This window comes from Alligator mississippiensis, chromosome 8, assembly GCF_030867095.1.
Source record: "Alligator mississippiensis isolate rAllMis1 chromosome 8, rAllMis1, whole genome shotgun sequence".
Lineage (NCBI taxonomy): Eukaryota > Metazoa > Chordata > Crocodylia > Alligatoridae > Alligator > Alligator mississippiensis.
Genome location: NC_081831.1, coordinates 59,203,199 through 59,224,919, shown reverse-complemented (window position 1 = coordinate 59,224,919; position 21,721 = coordinate 59,203,199). Strand labels below are relative to the sequence as shown.

Below are 21,721 nucleotides of genomic sequence, written 5' to 3'. Positions count from 1 at the left end.
GCTTTTAGATTGTCCCACTATGCACCTGTAGAGGTAACTATGGCTAGAGTGAGGAAAAGCAGCAGCATTACAAATGACATAGATCTGCATGCCTATCCAGTTCACCAGGATGTGTCAGTATGCCCTGAATTCACAATTAAAGTAATTATTACCACATCAGCTGTCATTTTGACCCACTGACTGTACGGTTGGAACACAAGACAACCACCCAAATAGAAATCAAGGGAAGGGGAAGTGGCTATCAAGTGTAAAAACTGTGCCCATATCTAACTGTAGCTTCTCATTGTTTGAGAGCACGCTACCCACTGGAAAAAGGAAACGTAAAATATGCAGACTGCAAGTTGCTCTCAGATGTTGTTCGGAAGCAGTGACAGCTTTACTACTGGCATTTCTGAGCTCAGATGTAGTCTGAAAGCTCAGAGCAATTATACTTTTGTTTTGTACGTCAAATGGAGAGCGGAAACTATTGTATACGATCAGTAAAGTCTTTTTCACAGTGATTCTCGTATCGAAAGCTTTCAAGAGTTCAATAGAAGCCAGGAGAAAATACAAAAGGTAGGATTGTTACTTTTTCCTTGTTCCTTAATTAACTTTGATTTCTTCTTTATATTAGAAATTTAAATTGTATCCTTTTAACAATATAACCTGGCTTTTATGCAGTATATTCCACTCATGGCAATAACAGGACTGCATGAAAAAAATGTTTTCAGAATGGAAGCTAAAATGGAAAGTTAATAAAAAAGACTTGGAGATGAATGGCTAAAATTCACGGAGCGGGTACAAATCAAATGGAGAATTTGTTTTAGTATTCAAGAAATTAAGACAAAGATAATCCTGCTACATAATAGCAGGATCTAAGTATTTTCTCTTCATGTGAAGGATTCATTTCTACAGATGTACATAAAATGACTTGTATATCCTTGGTGTGGAATAATATAATTTTAACTGTAAATTTCCAACCATTTACACCTGCTATTCTGTGAACAAGAAAGGAGAAACTACATTAAAAATGAAGACTAACACTGTAGGGATATCTTTTATTTTCACCTTTGTAAGCTTCAAGATTTCTAGAATGTTGTTAATGTGTCAAACAGCAAATTTGATTTTTTTTAGACAGAAAGTATAGATTAACTGATTGCTCTATATTAATAAAGCATCTCAAGTGGCTATTAGACACATCTGTTTATCATACCTAAGTATATATAGGTGTATTTATCTGATGACCTTTTATTACTTCATCTTGTACAAGACAATGCTGACTTTAGTACATTAGCTTCCTACTAATTATGTTTTACTTAATTTGGAGAACCGGTAAGATAGAACTCTCTTTCCATTTCCACTTTTCCTATTATTGCCAATAAAATGATATTTTTGCTGCCTAAGTCCCTGGAGCTATTCCCCTAGGTGATCAGATACCATCATCATAAGCACGTATGAAAATGCTGAGAGACTGATTTGTTACAGTGATGTCTGTGGCCACATTGTGGTGTCTTTAAGCACATGGCAGCAGGCACAATAGAAAGTGCAAACTGAATAGTTTAACAAGAAAGCATGTTGCTTCACTGCTAACAGTAATTCATCTTTAACATCAACTTCTTAAAATATTACAATGATAGCAAGATATGCTGCTTTGAGTATATATAGCTCATTTGTTATTTGTTCTTTTAATTCATGGTAAATGTAAACAAGGGAGGGGGAAACATAGCTCTTTGCATTTTAATTCTTTGTTAAAGCACCACTGACTGAATTAAACTGAGATAGACGTGGACTCTCAATATCCCCAAATATATACTTAGAATTTATTAAAACTGAAATTCTCCTCCCCCTGTTACCACTCCACTGACTCAGACTCTTGAACGTGCTGTTGCTCAGGCTCTGTTTGAACATATAGGGAAAGCACCAATGCCACAATTTTAAAAAAAGCTGCAGTAGTCTTAAGTGCAGCAACCATTCTGCATTCAAGTATCAAGCATAACAGTAAAAACTGCTGTATGAATCTGCATGAATACACTATCATGCCACCCTCCTTTGTGAGTACTGGACATAGCCAGGCTGCTGAGAGTATTCCAGTTATTGCATCCCCCCCCCCCCCCCCCGACCAATGTTTATCTTCTAAAGCTGGGAATTAATTTTATTGCAGTGCAAGTTTTGCCTGAGCAAAGACTTCAGGCTTAACTTTACAGAGCCAGATTCATATTAGTAAACTGGGTATCCATATGGGACAAAGCTGGGATTTATTCAGGGATCCAGAATAACCCTGTTCTAGCAGCCAAAAAATGACCCATACTCAACAGACTCCTTGATTCATTCAACACTAACATTTCAAACTACAGAGGTGCCAAGGTCCCTATCTGTGTATGTATAGGAGTGACCTTATCCAGTTATCAGATGCCTAAGCTCCGCTGCAATCCAAAAGGGAAACAGGGCAGCACCCAATTCCCTGGTACAGGTTGGTGATCAGTTAGGCATGCTTTGAGCACACATAAATAGAACTGAGTTCAGTACAAAAAAATGCAGCAATTATGGCCATTTTCACTCAGAAATGAACGTGGTGGTGATCGGGCTCCTGCCAGCCATCTTTTGTTTAATAGCCTTGGGGTTACAGCACACACTGTTAGACTAATGGGATTCATCCTTCACTTCTTCCACAACCAAGCAGAGTGCCCCAGCTACCATGCTTCTTTCGTATGGCACCAGATATCAACTTCCAAATCCATCAGCCACTGCCTGGTATTTACTCAGTGTGTGGACTGAACAGAAAGGACTGCAGGAATCGTGGGGTCAAAAGAGCAAGTGAGAACAAGTAGGAATCTGGGGCCCAGAGAGGAAGAAATCCTGATCCGGTCCATACTCCCAGGGTTATTCCTGTTTTTCATCCAAAGACCACCTCATGTAAAATGCATTCACAACCATCTTTGCAGCAGGAACTAAAACCCAGCCCCCACTCTGCAGATGAGTGCCCTAATAACAAGGTGACTGTTAGGCTGCCTCTGGCTTGGTCTCCTCCTGGCCCCATCACTGTTGCATTCATTTCTGCCCAATGGCCCAGCTTGAACAGGAGGGACTGAGTGTGCTCCCACACCGACTCTTCTACAGCATGGTAGTCAAGGTACTCTGCTGGAAGGGGAAGATGTGTTTCTGAATCTCCTTCAGGCTAAAAACCCAGGTCTCCCCACTTCAAGATGAGCGGACTGACATCTAGGATATAGACAAATGATAGATTACTTCCACCTTGGATCACAACAGTGGTTAGATTGGAATTAGGAACCTTCTTGCTGTCATGATGAAACTGGTATATACTCCTATGCCACTATAAATGTAACAAAGTCACTGCAACTTAAACGTTCATTAAGGCAGAAGGCAGGGCAGGCTGGCACCTTAAAGTTTTACAGAGAGGTATGAGGTTTCATAGGCTACAGCCTACTTCATCAAATGTTTCATTCAGGATTGAAGGTACAGCAGTTTAGCTCACTTGAATTGCTATAGGATCATGTAAATGTACATCCTAACAGCTGATGAATGTCCCTTATAAAGAGGTTAAAAGTTATATTTGACAATAGTTTAAGGGGGTTGTGGTTGATGGAGTTGGGCTATTCTATATTAGGATCTGGTGTTTAGTTTGCCAGTCTGCATCTGGCCCCAGGTACCTAATTTAAAGGAGCTCTGATGCCGCAATAGGAGGCACTTAAGGGGACTGTTTAGAGCTTGCTGAGGCTTTGTTCTGGGATATCACAAGCTAGAACTGTGTGAGCATCCCCACAATCTCTACTAGCACATGGCACCCTCTAGTAATTCACTTATGAGGGGTGTGTTTCTCTTGAACAGAGATTGCCATATATGCTGAAGTCAAGCAGGTTATGAAATTACTGCAAAATGATGACAAATCACCATCACTGCCAATGACACGTAGGAATCCCATGCCTAGTCCAAGTAGGCAGGCGTAATTCACATGGGTAGGATGGCTGATAGGGAGCAGAGAATTCTTCCCTCTGGACTCTGAGCAGATGCAGAGTTGCTTTGTGGAGGTTTCTGCAGTCTAATGCAGAGAGGAGTGCAAAGCCTGGAGTAGTCTCTATGGGAGTTCCACTGAAGATCCAATAAGCCCCCACTCCTACATGCTCCTACACAGAGTACTCCTAGATACTGTACTGCAGAGACCCTGGCCTAGGCTTCCCACTTTTCACTCACTAACAGTGCTTTGCAGCTGTGATGGTAGTGAGGGTATCCTTGGTTGTCACACTGAAGTGAAATTGGTCAGATCATATTTGTAGAATTGAGCTACTTACACAACATATTTTTAAAAAATAATTATTAAAAAAAAATAATTTCCCCATTATCCATCGGTAAAGAATTCCAATGATATATTTTTGGTGTTCCTATTAATCCACTTCTCTTTTCTAACATAGTTAGTGCATTATGTACAATCTTACACACACTTCTGTATTTGTATATGTATATATATTGTATATATCTATGTATAATTTTACATATACATACATACGTACATACATATATGTAAGATTATACATAGATATACACAATATGTATACACATATATATACACATATAAATGCAAATTTAATAAGCCAAGCAACATTTTCAAATATAATGCTGAAAAATATATCATAAAGCTGAAATGTGTTGAAAACATCAAAACCAAAATGTTGACTGTTTAAATTTTGTTTCTAGTTTATTTTATAGTCAAAACAATTTAATGAATTTGACCCAAATTCTCAAATTGTTTCAGTTGACCTGAACGCGCTTTTTCAGCAAGAAAACTATTCTTCCGTTTTTCCCACTTCTAGACAAAAGCAGCACAACCCCTTCCACAGTTCAATTTCACCACATCCCCCAAAGCTGTGTATGAGAACTACCATTCAATCCCGACACATTGAGAAGAGTGCCAAATATGGAAAAAATGTCAAATACAGATTCATCAATTCCTGTCAGCATCTAGAAATCTCTCTTCTAAGTGCTGGCCCAGCTCAGTGTTGCTTGGTTTGAGGGCACTGGCAGTATTATAGTATCAGGAGGCTTGACTAATTTCCATGAGACAAAGGTGAATTTTGCATCTTTTGTACAACATTTTTAGCCAATATTTTTTCTCCCAACTTTTCTATGGCTTTTGCACAACATCCACTCATTCTGTATTACATCTGTGTATGCCAGCTTGCCACAGGAGGGAGGGGCAGCACACAGCCTACCACAGCATGCTTTTTGAAACTCATTGGATTTGTATGTTCAGAATGTGCTGTGGCACCCATTTCCATTTACTTGGCAACTAAAACATAGATCCTCCCTTCACCCATCAAACTGGCATGCCTCTGTGAGCAAAAAGTGAGGACGAATGACAGGTTGGGGCCAAGTATAAAGTATGGAAGAATTAAGATACTGCTCAGTTGGGAAATCCATAAAGATATTGATGGAAGAATGAGTAAATTTAAGTTTCCTTATGTATTTATGCCAGTCTACCACAAGCCTAACCTGCAAGTCATGACTACTCCCCCAGCATGCCCTCCAAGATGGAGATCACTTGCTGTACTGAATTATGTTCCAGATCAACTTCAAAAATATATCACCAGTCGCACAACTTGTTCTACAACCTACAATGAAACTAAGAAAATAGTGTAACATACCTCCCTTTACAGATATTGGACCCCATCCCTTGAGTTGCTCCAAGTCGCATTTGCTTTTGTTTTCTCCTCAAATTTTAATCATATGAATTATTTATTTTACTTTTTCAGGACTTGATCCTATTTCAACCTCTCCCTTCCCTCCAAATGACAGGACTCCCACTAGCTAGTTGCCCACACAGCAACCACTGAAACAGGCCCTTGTTAAAGGATAACTAAGTATGTGTATAAAAGGAAAACTGTATATCCACAGATAACAGCAAAGTTGTGAAAATATAAAATGCCAGTTTCTCCTGAAATGTGAAAACCTCATCATTGCCATTGTGGCTATTCATTATAATTGGAATGTGGATTGAGATAGAAATAGGAGTTGAGAGATATATAAAATGAACTCTCTTGACATTCCCCACACTGGTTATTTCACTCCAGGTTCACAAATTGGTGTATATTAAAAAGCAGACCCATGAATTATTAAGCAAACATCTCTGACTGCTGATACAAAGAATTAGCTTATAAGCTAACCATAAAAGCCCCAAACGTTCCTGTTTTGTTTCTTCCAGTAAAGTCAAAGTCATCACACCAAAAGCTAATATAGATTTGGCAACCTGACACATTTAATGTATATTATGAAACAAAGGCACTTAGATAAATATTCAGAAAAGGGTTGCAGTGCCCTGAGTTTGAAAATAGTATAATATCCTTGATGTGATATAATAACATGAAGTATTATCTGTATAGTCCAGCAGTAAGACAACACTGGCAATTGGCCTTTCACACACTGTGTCGGTAGTTTTAAATGAAAGTTTTAAATAAAATTAAATGCAACTACAGTGTTTTTTAATGAAAGCAAAATTTGTAAAGCATTGATATGACACCTGGCAAAAGCCTGATTGCTGCTCGAGGGTAGCAGCTACTAATGAGGAAGCACTGAGGGAGTTGTCTTCTCCCAAACTGTTCTGAGGACATATTCAGCCTCTACCCTGACAACATAGGCTATGAAATAGAGAAAACCACTTTCTGTTGTAAGACCTCTATTCTCAATTGACTTTCTTTTTAAAATAAAATTACAATAATTAACTTCCCAACATAGTTACCTGTCTGAACTTCTTATTCATACTACAATAAGGCCTAGGTGTCTCCAACAATGTATGAAGAGGCAATCCTTGCCTTGAGCAGCTTACCAAAACTATCCACCTCCTCCTAACTTCAGGTCACCACCCATTCTACCTGGGCCTCAGTTCACAGAATCATAGAATAGGAGGGTTGGCAGGGCCCTCAGGAGGTCATCTAGTCCAACCCCTTGCTCAAGGCAGGATCATCCCTGACTAAGCTATTCCTGTCCAGTGTCTGTCTAACCTGCTCCTAAAAACTTCCAAGATTACTTGTCTTCATAGGAAAGGGAAGCCCCAGCATACAAATTTCCACTAATTTCTATTTTCTGTATTCTATTTTCAGGCTGCAGAAGAGAAGTAGAAAAAGCAGAAGAGCAGTATTGCCTTCAGCCGTGACCCTACAACTCCCAACAAAAAGTAAGTCAGCAACAAGCACCCAAATGCTGCCTGGCATATCCTAGTCTCACTCTCCCCATACTTTTTAAAATGCTATTTCAAGTTGGTCAACAACATGCTAAGCGTGGGGTACAAGAGTTGGGATGAATTTGCTGCTGATATAAAGCATGTTATTTGTGCAACCATAAGATCCATTCTCATGGGTCAGGATCCATCTGGGATGGTCACTACCCTGGGCTCTGGGAGCAAATAGGAAACTGAAAGGGAATTGTCTTTCATGAGATATTTTTGAGGCATAATGCCTCTTGCATGCTACATGGTCTAGGTCATGGCTAAGGTCATGGTCCGTCTCGGAGTTGTCCTGGTTCCAGTACCTCATTCTGCAGTTTTCAGTCATGTGAAAAGTCATTATGAACTAGATCTCATCATGTTTTCTCCCTCTGAATGGTACCTTAAGTCCATTAAAGCCCAAGTAAGAACTTCAGGATTTAATTCAGGACTAAAAATATGAGTTACAGTGGACCAGATACCTCAGTTAACATCAATCAGCAAGTCTCCACAGAAGTCAGGTATTAATTTATGGAAGCTATTGATTTGATCCAGTCTATATAAGAACCCAATTTGTGCACAAAAAAGTGGTGGGTGCATGTTGGGGGTCCAGATTTGATTCTGGACAAACTCAAAAGACCCATTCTGCCATGCTATATAGAGGGAATAGAGATGACCTGCATAATCAAATAACCCCTCTATATTCTAAGACTATGAGCTAATGGGGCACAGTTCAGCCCTTCTTGAGTAGATGGAAAAGTGCCTACCACATTACAGCCACTATTTAAAACAACTGAAAAAAATAATAGCATATCAAAGACTCTACTAGTCTTGTTTTATTAGACACAAGAGATAAAGATATGTGCAGTGCCTACAAAAATATAGAAAGCTACTACCAAAACATATTGCTGCTTCAACAGAAAAAACAAAACAGAAGAAAAGGAAGTCATGTATAGATGCAGAATGTCATAATTAGTTGTATACAGTCTTTGCAACATCATAAACTGAAGAGAAACAAGTGCAGAGAATATGAAAAACAAGTTTTCCCCACTTCTGAATCCTATTTGAATACCTTACTGGTTTTAATTCGGTTTGTTTAACTAAAAGGTTACATATATTTTTAATATTTATAGATGCTGGTGTTTAGAATTTTCCAGGTGCAATTCATGATGCTTATATTTTTTACCCTAAGAAAAGTTTTCATTCTTTAGGGATGATGCATAAGCATCTTGTTTCTATGCATCTAGTGGTGTCTCACCATAGAAAGGATAATTTTAGAAGCACTCAGCATTTTTGTATTGCTCCAGTGCATCCTGGAGCTCCCCAATACTCAGGGAGTAGAATATATTGCAACCTCTGCTCTGCGAAGATGGCCAGGTGAGCAAGCTGATACTTTAATAGAGTAGAGGCATAATTTAAAGTAATCTCTCCTTTTCCCATCCTTGTAGCATTATAGTACACCTTCAGCGATCCTGCTCAGCTCTACAACAGCTGTACAAGTGTTGGGGTGTTCTTTACTTCATTCTTACATTGTGCATGTCATGGGGTAGGCAGAATTTAGCCCTTGATGAGTGATGAAAAAGACATTATTTAGTACAGTAGCCTGGCCCAAGTGTTACTAATGGAATTAAAAAGGAAATATAGTAGGAAAGTAAATACTGAATGAATAATAGTGATGCTTGTGCAATAGGACAGAGAGGGAAAACTAGGCTGTTTTAGTCCAGTACTGAATCGATGTGTTGAAATAGATGGTGGAGCTTTATTATTCTGTACTTTATTTGTATGGCCAGAATTTATGTGGCTGGCATGTGCTGTACTGTATTGTACTACATCTTCAGCTACACACAACACTTTTGATGTAGATAGGGCCAAATCCAATTTGTCTTATGCACCCAGAGGAAGGTGAATAAGATTTAGCTTTGTGGCTGGATGAATGTCAATGGGCTCTAACTAAGAACCTAAAGAGAGAATTTGTGAAGATCCACCATTGACTTTGAAACTGCTTTAGATCCTGGAGCTTCAAAAAATTAGGCTCACACTTAACTTTCTCACATGAGTAGTCCTACTGAGGTAACAATTTCTGTGAATAAAATACATGTATGTTCTCAGGACTGGGATCTATTTATCCTGACAGAAATAAGGCACTGGGTTGGATTTTTAAAAAACACTTTAGTATCTCATTTTTAGAGCTTTAAATATAATACTGAATCCATTTCAAGACATTCAAGTTAGCAAGGTGTGCACTGTCGACTAATGCTGTTATGCTCAGGAAAGCAGGCAAAAGGTGTGCTAGTGAAAAGACCCAATACAGGAGTTATATTTGTGTTCCTACAATAAGAAGAAAGAGTACCAGTCCCAGGATCTCTAACACCTGTTACAAACACAGGATTTCAAAGGAAATTACTTTTGATCCAGGCAGCTGTGTAATGTGGCCGAGCGCCTGCGGCAGTGACAACTTCTGGTTGCTGCTGAGCTGCCAGCACAATGGTGACTGTAATGGGCGGCTGCTGGCAGCAGCCTTTTTTTCCCACTTCCCCCCAACACCATTCAGCACCTGGGGCTGTTGCTTCAGTTGCCCGTCCCTAGTTATACTTCTGGATCCAGATCATTAAGTGCATTACAAAAAATAGACATACCCCCCATTAACCACATCCTCCACAACAGCCACCACCAATTGATGTATCCCATAGTACCAATAAATGAGTGGACCCTAGAGAACCAGGAAGGCTTTTCTGAACTGACATCACAAGGATGTTACCACCAGCACTCTGGTTCTAATACCAAGGCCTTGTGACACAAGAGAGGTGGTCTTTCAGGCAGCAAGATCCCAAGATATTGAGCCATTGCTGATTTATTACAAGTTTTATCTCTGCCCCTACAGATATTGAGTTACTTGTCATACATACGTCATAAGCACAGTTTAGAAATCTTATGCAAACAAGGCACTGGCAATGGGCTATCCTGCTGGTGACCTGCCAAGCCTATTAGGTATTATCTCTCACTTGATTCTTGTGCAGAATCAAATGATTACTCAATAATCAAGGGCTCATTTTATACACAATCTACATTAGATGTTGATCTTTGCTGTAAAGTAAAAAAAAAAAGCATTGGAAGTGTTTTCAGAAGGCTACCATTTTCTCTTAACCAACTAGTTATAACACTTATTAAAATCACTGCTTTCTTGAAATTTAATTGTGCCTATTCTGTATGACAGCTTGTGTTATCAGGAGAAGCGTCTTGAATTTTAAGAAAACATGTTCATAAAAAACAGATCAAGAAAACTACTTTAAAGCAACTTCAGTCCTGACTGGCCAGATTACAGTTAGCATGGGAAATTCGAGCTACAAATAATCACATTTTCAAAACGGTTTCCTTTTTTGGAAACTTACTTTTTTGGTAGAGCTCTGCCCCCCCTCCCCCACTTTGTGTAAGCAAAGATTTGCTTAAGCCTTGTACACTGAAACTGAAAGCAGTCTTCCAAAGTTGCTATATTTGAATGATAGAAGACCTGAAGCTTAGAGCACAAAAACTTCCATTAGTTATACAACTACTTTCTTTTGATTTGTTCCCTGTTGCACACTTTGTTCATCTGAAATTATTGAGTACCACTTAGTGCAGAGACTAGAGGGAAGCCTGAGAAAGTTTATAAAATTCATATAGCATATTGTGGATGTTATTTTGGCTCTGGGGGTTTGTTTCTAGGCCACTTTCATTTGAGACTAAAATAATCTCAGTTTTTTAATTTACCTGGAAATTAAAAAGTGTCTACTTATAAGCAATTTAACCTAAAAAGAAGGTGATCTGTTATCTCCAGTGTGTATGACAAATGGCTGTCAGGACAGGTATATAAGACAACTAAAGAGACAAAAGTATGAAGTTCTGATTTGGTATCAAGTATGTGTTTTGTGGTATCCAGTGCTGGATAAATGATCCATTAAGCCTATATTCACAAACAAATATATTCCCTGCTGTATTTCCAAAATATCAATGGAAAAATTGTGCAAAAAGATAATGCACTAAAATGATTACAAGAAATTTTGATGTTAGCATTTAAGAATGAAAAGACCATTTGAAAACATAAAAGACTAGCATGACATCAACTAACTACTGTTCCTTTCAAAAGAAAAGCTACTTCATTGGTTATTTAAGAAACAGGTGGAAAAAAGTGAATGACTGGTGGAAGAACTATGTTCACACAACACAGAAGAGCATTTCTCCCAAAATGGACCATTGCAGAGGAAAGAACTAGCTGCAGGACACTGCATGCCAGGAGATCTTGAAGGGTGCTATACTCCATCAACAAGGCTTTCTCCACAAAGGGATCTGCCCATTGATAATACCAAGTTGTAGCAGACGAGTCATGTGGGGAAACTGGCAGTGAGGGACTTGATTTGTATGGGGACAGCAGAGACTGCACCATGCCCAGAAAGGAGCTAGCAGTGGGTAGTCACAGAGGGCTCTAATCTAATTTCTCTACTCTCCAGATGCTGGAACTGCAACTCCTATGGTCCAAGTATTGCCAGGGAAGTAAAGGAAAACAATTAAAGACAATGGGGGCCAACCAAGGCATTGAGCCCAGGGACATCACAAAGCAGAGCCCCAAGTCCATGCATGCAGCTGAGCAGGGCTGAGCCCATGGATGTCACTGAGCAGGGCTATATCTTCCTATATACCTTCTCATCGCCACTGTTTCAATGCCAATGCCAATTTCCCCCTCCCTTTCTGGGACTCCACTGCCTCCAGCAGGGCCTTGATCCCTTCCCCAATGACAATGATTAGCAACAAAAATTATTAGAAGGCAGGGAAACATGACTTAGAAAAGGAAAGTCTGAAAGAACTGGGATTATTTAGTATGGAGAAGAGAGGACCAAGAGGGCATTTTAACAGTCTTCACATACCTAAAGAGCAGTTATACAGAGGGTGGTGAGACTAGTCCCTGTGGCCGTCAGGGACAAGTCAAAGAGCAATGGTCTGAAATTGTAGCAAGGGAAATTCAGTTGGACTCTTAGGAAAAACTCTCTCACTGAGGGTGCTCAAGGTGCAGAAAGATTACCTAGAGAGGTTGTGGAATATCCATCCTTAGCAGTTTTTAAGAGCAGATTAGACACTTGCCTAGGATGATCCTGCCTGTATTAAATGACCTCCTGAGGTGATTTTGACCACATAACCAAGTTAATTTATAGATATCAACTGATAGCACCTAACAGTTGCTCACCTTGAAAATGCAACAGAAGACCAAAAGCTATTAAGCAGCTAGTGTGAAAGCAGCTAGTGTGATATGAAGCAGAGTGTGAAAGCAACTTGACTACAGCCTAAGATAGAAACCTGAGGGGACAGGACACTATAAGTTAAGAAGCAGCTGTGCAGTGCATGAAGGAAAATGAAATCCTGGACATGTTGGTAAACAGATAGGCTGTGCTGGAAGAACAGGCATGCCTGTCAGCTTTGTCTTTTTCATTTTAACCCAGGGACCTTAGAATGCTTCATTGCAGCTAATAAAAGCTGGTTTGTTTTGCTAATGCTGTCCAGAGTCATTGAAAGCATCTGCTGGCTGTTCGACTCCAAAGAGGGAAAAGAAAACTTCCACAGGGAATATGGGTTCTCTTGGACCCAGCAGGAGGAGCCACAGTAAAAAACAGAAGTGCTGAAGGCTGTGACCTAGTCATAGAGCAGCCGAGCTGCACTAAATGGGTACTCTCCCTGATAAGGCATATAAAGATCAGAGGTGCAAGATTCTTTGTGGAACCATGACAGCTGATAGCAAGCCAGTGAGATGCTGAATGCAACCATAGTGTTTTGCAAGGAGCAACTGCTGTAGTAAACAGGCTCACTTAAAGGAAACAGTTCTCGTAAAGTGGCTTATGTTCTTCCAAGATGAGATAGGGAGGGCAGAGAAAGAAAAAGCTGGCACATCATAAAACTGTGCAGAGAGAGGGGGTTAACTTTACCAAGCTATTACTAATTGGCATAATCCATAAGGGTGATCACACAACCCCTCCCTCCCCTTTCCCCCCAAAAACCCCCAAACCAAAAACAAAAAACATGGTCCAGACACTGGATGCACCGCGGTAACCTGGATGATACATAAATGTTGGAAGAGTCAGACAAGGATGGCAGTGGCAGCACATCCTCCTAATCCAATTCCTTCGCTCAACAGTGGGAGTGTCAGAAACTTCAGTTAGATGCATCCCATATGCTAAATGACTGCTAAATGGCTGCTCTAGTAAAGGAATGGGAAAGGAGTGATACCTACATCAGTGTCTGCAAGAAGATCAAGTATTCCCTCTAGATAGACAATATAATCTCATCTCCTCACTGGGAGCCACAGCTATAAGAATTTCTAATAAAAGGTACCAAAGTAATTTAGTAAGCTACAGACCATTTAGAAAAGACTCCTGGTTTAAGTTTGAATGGACACCGGCGGTTTTTTGTAAAAGGTCCTAGAATACAAAAGAATAAGAGCATGAGGTTACAAGCCAAATGGGAAAAATACCTCTGCAAATGTGGCTTCAACTTCAGGCAACCTGTTATGGTTAGATTAATTCTATGGAGGCATGCCAGCCTTACCTTAACATGTGCCTAGTGGACTGGAAACCTAGGAATTGCCATGGCACAGGCCATTTGGCTAATCAAGATATGGGTATTATGTCCAGTTTTGTTGGGGGCAGGGGAGAAGGAAGGCTGACCTAAAGTGTGGGGGGAGCTACATAGAGGGTTTGGGTCAACTCTAACTGTAGGGAACAGCCATTCTAGATATTCTACTGCTTGGGGATGCTAAAGGCCCAAGGTGTCATGTCTCAAAAAGTATAGGGCATGCATAGGTGGGAAGATTACTTGAGACTCAAGTCCTTGGGGTCTGTGACAGATTTACAAGAGTATATAGTGGAAAACCATGCAGGGGTAACATCAGCTCCTCTGATCCTTGGGACTATTGGCACAAACTCAAGGGGGAGGAGGGCTGCCAGCTGGTTCATCTTAGGTTACTGAGTTTAACTGAGGGGGGACCTGGTGACCGTCTATAAACTCACTAGGGGGGACCAGAAGGGTTTGGGGGAGACCTTGTTTCCCCTAGCGCCCCCTGGGATAACAAGGAATAACGGCCGCAAGTTGTTGGAAAGTAGGTTTAAATTAGACAACTGTAGGAACTACTTCACTGTCAGGGCGGCTAGGATCTGGAACCAACTTCCAAGGGAAGTGGTGCTGGCTTCTACCCTGGGGGTCTTTAAAAAGAGGCTTGATACCTACCTGGCTGGGGTCATTTGAGCCCAGTTTTCTTTCTGCCCAGGCAGGGGGTCGGACCTGAAGATCTACGAGGTCCCTTCTGACCCTACTTCTATGATTCTATGAACTCAGACTCCAGGTTAAAAATTGTCAGGGTGTTTGAAGGACAAATGATATGAAGGTACATCAGCCCTATAAAGATACATGGAAAGAGGATTAAGACACTGTGGGATACCGGTGCATTATGTAGGGAACTCAGTGAATATCTAACGCTAACTGGGGTGTTATAAAAATCCTAATGACAGTGTCTGTAGCATAAACACACTTGAAATAGAGCACCAAGGAAGAACACTTAGTGGACTAGAGGCACATGACCATATATTTTCCGCCACAAATGCTGCCTTGTACAACTGGTCATGTGCCCCTAGTCCATTATTATTCCTCCTTGGTACTCCATTATGTTATATTTATATACATATTATATACATATATAAATATATACATATATCTGTATGTCTCCCCTGGCAGCTTCCATAGTCGATTGGTCCATGTTAGGAGGCACATTGCATTGCTGGGTCCTAGCCCAGATGGGTCAATGACCTTCTTAATGAGGAGTACAGGGAAGGATTTCTATGGGAAGAGAGACTCCTTTTTAGGGAATAGATGCTCCCTGGGCAACAATGTTGGGGAACTGAGTCAGATGGTAGTTCCTTAGAAATAATGCTGTAAGCCAGGGGTAGCCAACCTGTGGCCCATGGCAGCTTGTGGAGGAAGCAGACAGCACAAGTAGAGCAGTAGATTAGGCAGGGGAAGGGGACTGGGGTGGCATCTGAGGACAGCACCTACCAAAAAGTGTTGTGCTTGGCCCATAGCACTCCATCAGGACATCAGGGGATCTCACACTGAGAAAAAGTTGCTGCAGAACAAATACATATGTCCTCCAGTCAGAGATGAGTTTTGCTTGAACGTACAGCCTTTATTGCTGTGGTTTGGAATATAATTGCACCGAGTAACATTTTCCTTACCTTCTTCTGTATTGACCTGCACTGAAGATAACATAGCACTGAATAGAGAAGAGAGCAGGAGCTGTACAACTCAGCACCTCAAACCGCTCCATATTGGAGGGAAAACAAATCCAGTGCTTCCTTTCAAGTTCTTGTACATATACAAGATATATATTACTTAAAAAATATGTTCTCTTATGGCATTATAAAAGCAATTTTTGTCATTGTCTTTCAGGTACAGGTCTGCCACTATTTTCAGATTTGGTCACTGAGAAAACTAGATATGAAATGCTTCCAGAAGGATGACTGAAGATGCAATTACAGGTCTAAATTGTTTACAGCTCCAGCATAGCAGATGCCCTTCCTTCTCTCCATGCAGATCTTCATCCAATCAGCAGCACAACCAACTATTAACTTCAAACAGGCATTTGAGAAGGAACACAACTAGAGCTGTACCTGACTAAGTCAAAGAATAAGGCTCCAGAGTTGGATAGATGGAATAACAACTGAGACCTCAATACACACACCAGAGGGGAAGGAAATCCAACAAAAATGTGCCTAGCCTCAGGACAATCTGACCAGCAAAAATCTATAGAGGAACAATATCATGCTACACAGCCAACATTTTTGCATAGTTAAATTAACACGAGAGACAAAAAATAAAAAGAGCCAAATACTGTGAAGAGCCAAATAATGCTGTACAGGAAAGCAAGAGGATGCAAAGAAACTAGGCAAATCAACCTTAAGTTTGCAGCTTCTCCAATGCTTTTAAATTGTTACCTTTCTGGGAAATTTTAAGTGGTTAAAAACTCCACCTCTTACTGAAACCTTTCACTGGACTTCACTTCTGTGCTAAATGAAAACAAACATGACAACTGACAACTCGATCTGTCACAACAACACTGACCTTAAATGCTACTATGCAATTACATACACTTTTATCTTGGTTCCTGGATTAATAGGAAATGTTCTAGCTCTGTGGGTTTTTTATGGTTACATGAGAGAAACGAAAAGGGCTGTGATCTTTATGATCAATCTCGCCATTGCTGATTTAGCACAAATTTTATCTCTGCCCCTACGGATATTCTACTACTTGTCTGGAACATGGCACTTTGGAGGAGGTCTCTGCATGTTTTGTTTCTACCTTAAATATGTGAACATGTACGCAAGTATCTACTTCTTGGTTTGCATCAGTGTAAGACGATTTTTGTTTCTCATGTACCCCTTCAGATTTAGCGATTGCAAACGCATATATGACATATACATCAGCATCATTGGGTGGATTGTTGTCTGTATTGGCTGCTTGCCTTTTCCTCTTCTAAGACAGAATGGGACAAATATGAGTAACTGCTTTGTGGACCTTCCCGTAAAAGATATTGATCTTCCCCTCTCCATTGCAATGATGACCCTGGGCGAGTTGTTTGGGTTTGTGACTCCTTTGCTAATAATACTGTATTGTTCATGGAAAACGATCTTATCATTAAAAGAAAAGAATTCTGTTTCCCATGACCTGGGTGAGAAAAAAAAAGCTTTAAAGATGATTCTCACCTGTGCTGTGGTGTTTCTAATTTGCTTTGCACCTTATCATATCAGCTTCCCTTTAGATTTTTTTGTTAAAACCAAAAAGATAGAAGACCAGCATGCCCAAAATGTGATTACAGTATTTCATGCCGTGGCTTTGTGCCTTGCCAGTTTAAATTCCTGTGTAGACCCAGTTATATACTACTTTACTACAGATGAGTTCAGGAGACGACTTTCAAGACAAGATTTGCAAGACAGCATGCAGCTATGTAACAAAGGCTATGCTAAAAAAGCCCCTCAGAGCTGTGTAGAAGGGTAAAGTAGTTAAATATTAATTCTGCATTTTCTGAAGGGGGTTAAGAGGACTTAAGATGTTCAACACCGTATTTATGTGGACCATAATTTCCCCCCATATACTGAAATCTCTCCTCAGGCAAACATTTGTCAACTCCAGTGAGCATTTGGCTGAGCAAAAAACTAAGGACTTGAGCATTTGACCTTCTGCCTGAAAACTTTCTATATATACAGCCTGAATTTAAACATTATCAATATTACACAGATAATTCATATGGTGCTCAACTGTCACTCTCCCAGCCAGAGTGAAAGAGCTTTGCTATTGTGAACTGACAAGAATGGCACTAAAGCCTGGGTGTTAGTTCAGCAGCCAGTTAGTGTCATATATGGAGAATGGAGGATGGAGCAAGTGCCCTGTCATTACAGTATTATAAGAGCATTTGGCTATGTGTTTGCTCTGTATGCTCCCCACCTGGTCACTGGGAAGGACTCTGTGCTACCTTGCAGATGCCATGAGGGAACATCAGATTTGTGCGCTCTGAGCAGGTTCTCTGATATCTTTGTCAACAGTTATGCTGAACTATAGCTTTAAGTGCCCACATAAGCAGGCTTAGAATTTAGCTTGTTGTTAAGAGGTCATTAAGATCTAAATACATATTTACTGATCGAATCTGTAAGAGCCCAAACTAGGGGGGGAGGAAAGGGGCAATAAAGAGTGTTTCCAATGCACAGATAGGCATAACGGAAACCTACGGTCAATTTTTCAGAAGACAGAATGTAATATCCTAAATGCGTGGCCAGTGAAGCTGTGCATAGGACAGGGAGGCTCTGAAGGATAAGTGCACTAGTCTATGCCCATTATCCATCTGTATGCCTTGCAGCAGTGCCTGTTAATCTGTACATAACAGCTGATGGCTGGGAACCAGGATGCTTGAAACAAACTCTTGGATTTAGGTTGTGCTGTATGGATGGGATTTGGCCCTTAAAAATAATTCTTGACAGCATATTATTTATTTTTGTAAAATAAATATTAAAAAGGTGATGAGTTATGAACACTGGATTCAGCTGAAATTATCTTTATTTGAGGTCAATTCTTGAGAACTTGGAGTTTGTTTAGTCCTTAACTCAGGCAGAATTCCCATACACTTGAAGGAGAAATCTGATTAAATGAGGACTTCAAGATCTAGCCTCTTAATAACACAACCATTATTATTAAAATAAGTGGAGAGTACCAAGAGTCTGCATTGTGCAAAACTGGCCATATAGGGAGGAGGGGATGCAGTTCTGCCACAAAGAGCTTACAATTATTAATTGATATCCTATCAGATTTTTAAGCATATCACCTTATATATTCAGCTCCTGTACTCAAAAGGTAGAGCTGGGTTAACTTGTTAAGAGAAAACCCATGCTCTCAACTATTTCTACAGTATCATACTTGCGCTGAACTTTTAAGGCTCAAAATTGTCCTGACTGGCATTTTCCCTCCAGTTGCAATTTCTAGAGCAGAGTAGGAAGTGTGCCAAAATACTATGAGAAAGATTTCAAGACTCAGATAAGGTTCAAATACAGGCTCCTAACCTCAAGATGCTTGTTTAAACCAGATGTCAAATAAGCTTCTCACAGGGTACTCACTGCTGAAGATACTGGGTATTTTTTTTTTTAAACTCATAACTGACTTGTAATAGAACATCTACATTTTATGGTGTTACATCCATTACAGGTGCAGTTTAAAAATGACCAGTGAAGGTCCAGGTTTATGATTCTACTTTAGGGAAAAAAACCAAAAAAACCCCCAAAAAACCAAAAGAAAAATCTTGCCCAAATACAATTGAGTAAGAATTTCATTCCTGACTCTAGCAGGGCTAGGTAGTGATTACATAAATCTAAAATTTCTGAATTTTGCTGGTTTGTGTGTCAGTGAAAAAGGAGTTTAATGATTTAATGTAATTAGCATCAAAGATGCAATATAAAAGCCCTGAAGATAGTCTTGCAATACGTGTTCAAATTTGACATTTACAATTTTTTTAAATGAATCTGCTTAGTATTAAACAAACAAAAACCTAGGACTCCTACTAGGATTTCACATGGTATTTTACCGGCACCTTCCTGTGAACTTTTTTTTTTTTTAATGAAAATGTTTTTAATGTTAAGAATACTGTGAACATATTAAGTTTTAATTTAATGAAAATATAATTTTGTTATATAGGCATAATTTATAAAATGTATATTTTTTGTAAAACTGGTTGATATTCCAATATAAGAATGACTTGGTTTTAAATGTCATACACGCACATATACATTTAAGATATGCCCTTAGTGCACATGGGGCAGCACAAAGCATGAGGCAGTGTGCCTATGCTGCATTTGCGGAGTACATACTGATGAACAGATTATTTCATGGAAACTGAATAGGAAATTGAAACTTGTTAAAAGAAATGGAAAGCAACCTATTTTCTAGTTTCTAAATGTTATATTGACTGGTATATAATTAAATAAAAAATTACATTTTTTTAAAGAGCTGTTGATCAACTTGTACCTGTGCCATTTATCTCACTTCCTGTATTACTTGATCTATACACAAACCAAATCTTGGAAATTAAGCCTATATGCTGACACCTGAACTGAGAGCATCTCTACAACATCTGTGGGAAACCCTGCCCATTAACTGCTAAATAGTTCTCTGGAAAGCAGTGACCCACTTTCTCTCATCAGTCACCAAAGAGGTGACTAGGCATTGGGGCTACTTCAAAGCCATTTTCATCCCAGGGTTTTAAAAGGGAAGCATTTTTATTTTCTAGCCTTCTGCACAAGAATGTCTTCATAGATGATTTTCTTTGTCAATTTTTTCAGCTTTCTTTTCCCCATGTTAATCCTTTTCCCTTTCCTCCCCCCTCCCCGCCCCATGACTCTTTCCAACCTCATCCCCCTCCCTGCCCCATGACTCTTTCCACCTTCATTCTGCTGCTTTCTTATTTATTACTAGAAAAACATAGGGAGAGGTCTTAGGAATATAGAAGGTACTCCCCTACCTTTCTTTCCCAAGTGCTGTAACAAGTTCACTATCTTCATCCTTTCACATACTGCAAAGCGTACACAGACCTACACACAACTTTCATCACTCCTACATTAAATCTTTCTATGACTTTGGTATCTTCACTGAGCTATCATCCTACCTATTTTAGGATCCAGGGATAAGGAAAGGCAGAACTCCTTTCATCAAACAAAGCTCATATTGGTATCAGTGGAGCATTTAGATATCACACAGACTAGCAATCTATAAAGGTCTGAATGGATCATATCTGGTCCCTTGCACTGGACTTGACAACAGCTATATAAATCCTTGTAATATTTATAAGCTTAAGTGCACAGAGTCATTTCATTAAATCATGCTCTGCGTGCCAAATTTTCACTACCTTATCCAGCACAATCATGGAATCATAGAAAATTAGGGTTGGAAGGGACCTCAGGACCTCTTGTGTAGATTCAGCCTGAGTAATCTATTCCAGTGCTTTACTGCCCTCCTAGGCAATGGACAGACATTCAAAAAGCCTGAGCCTGAATTGATTCAATCATTGCAGGTTAGTCTAACCTGACTAGGCTGAACTGGTTTGCAACTGCACAGACATCCCAGACATACAGGCACATGCCTGCAGTGGCTTAAGCTAGAAGCTGGGGGGTACTATAGCAGCCCTCCCATCCCTTCCACAACACTGAGCTGAGGTGGGACATGGCAGCAGGGCACTATGATTAGCCCAGCAGGGAAGTGATAATAGTGTTCTTCGGCCCTAACCCCATGTTTATCACCCCATTAAGAAAACAGAGGGACATTACCAGCTACCTGTTGATTCTACGTGTTGATTCAGCATGGACCGTAGCCAGTATGTGGTCTGCTAGCTAATACACAGACACCTCTCTGCAAGGCAGAGGGGAGGGGGGAATTCCTGTTTAGCAGGGAGTGATGGGAGAGGGGGGCAGACTGCAGTCTCTGCCGAGCTGCAGCCAGGGAGCAGAGGGGAGGGGCCAACCCTGCTATGGAGCAGAGCGCCCCACCCAGCCCAGAGAGTATGCTGGGATGCTGGGGGAGTTAGATTTATCTTAAACCAGCAAGGGGTCTGGGACAGACATTGCATTAAATGGTTTGACCCAAATCAGTTAAGTCTGATACTACATTCAACCAGGTTTATCTCAAACTGGTTTAATCCATTTTCAAACTGGTTTATGTGAACTGAATGTCTGCTCTGTTACAGGTTTAAACCAGTTTCTGATTGCTTAAACTGGTTTATGTGTAATGTCTGTCCCTAGCCCTAGTGAGAGAGTTTTTTCTAATACCTAATTTAAACTTCCCTTGCTGCAACTTAAGACCATTGCTCCTTGTTCCTTCATCTGCAACTATTGAGAGCAGTTTAGCCCCATCCTCTTTGAAACCACCCTGCAGGTAGCTGAACGCTGCTATAAACCCCACTTCAGTCTTCTCTTCTCCAGACTAAATAAA

At 40.2% G+C, this 21,721-nt stretch overlaps 1 protein-coding gene across 1 annotated transcript; it reads left to right on the top strand.

Annotated features, from left to right (window-relative positions):
* Positions 1-314: 314 nt before the first annotated feature.
* Positions 315-19,744, top strand: GPR174 (G protein-coupled receptor 174). The gene is made up of 3 exons (XM_006271473.4): positions 315-555; positions 7,089-7,162; positions 15,650-19,744. The coding sequence occupies exon 3, from the start codon at positions 16,271-16,273 to the stop codon at positions 17,252-17,254; it is 984 nt and encodes a 327-aa protein (XP_006271535.1). The 5' UTR covers positions 315-555; positions 7,089-7,162; positions 15,650-16,270; the 3' UTR covers positions 17,255-19,744.
* The last annotated feature ends 1,977 nt before the right edge of the window (positions 19,745-21,721 follow it).

Excerpts from the sequence above, each read along its gene's own strand:
- GPR174 (XM_006271473.4), top strand. The coding sequence starts at position 16,271 with ATGAAAACAAACATGACAACTGACAACTCGATCTGTCACAACAACACT.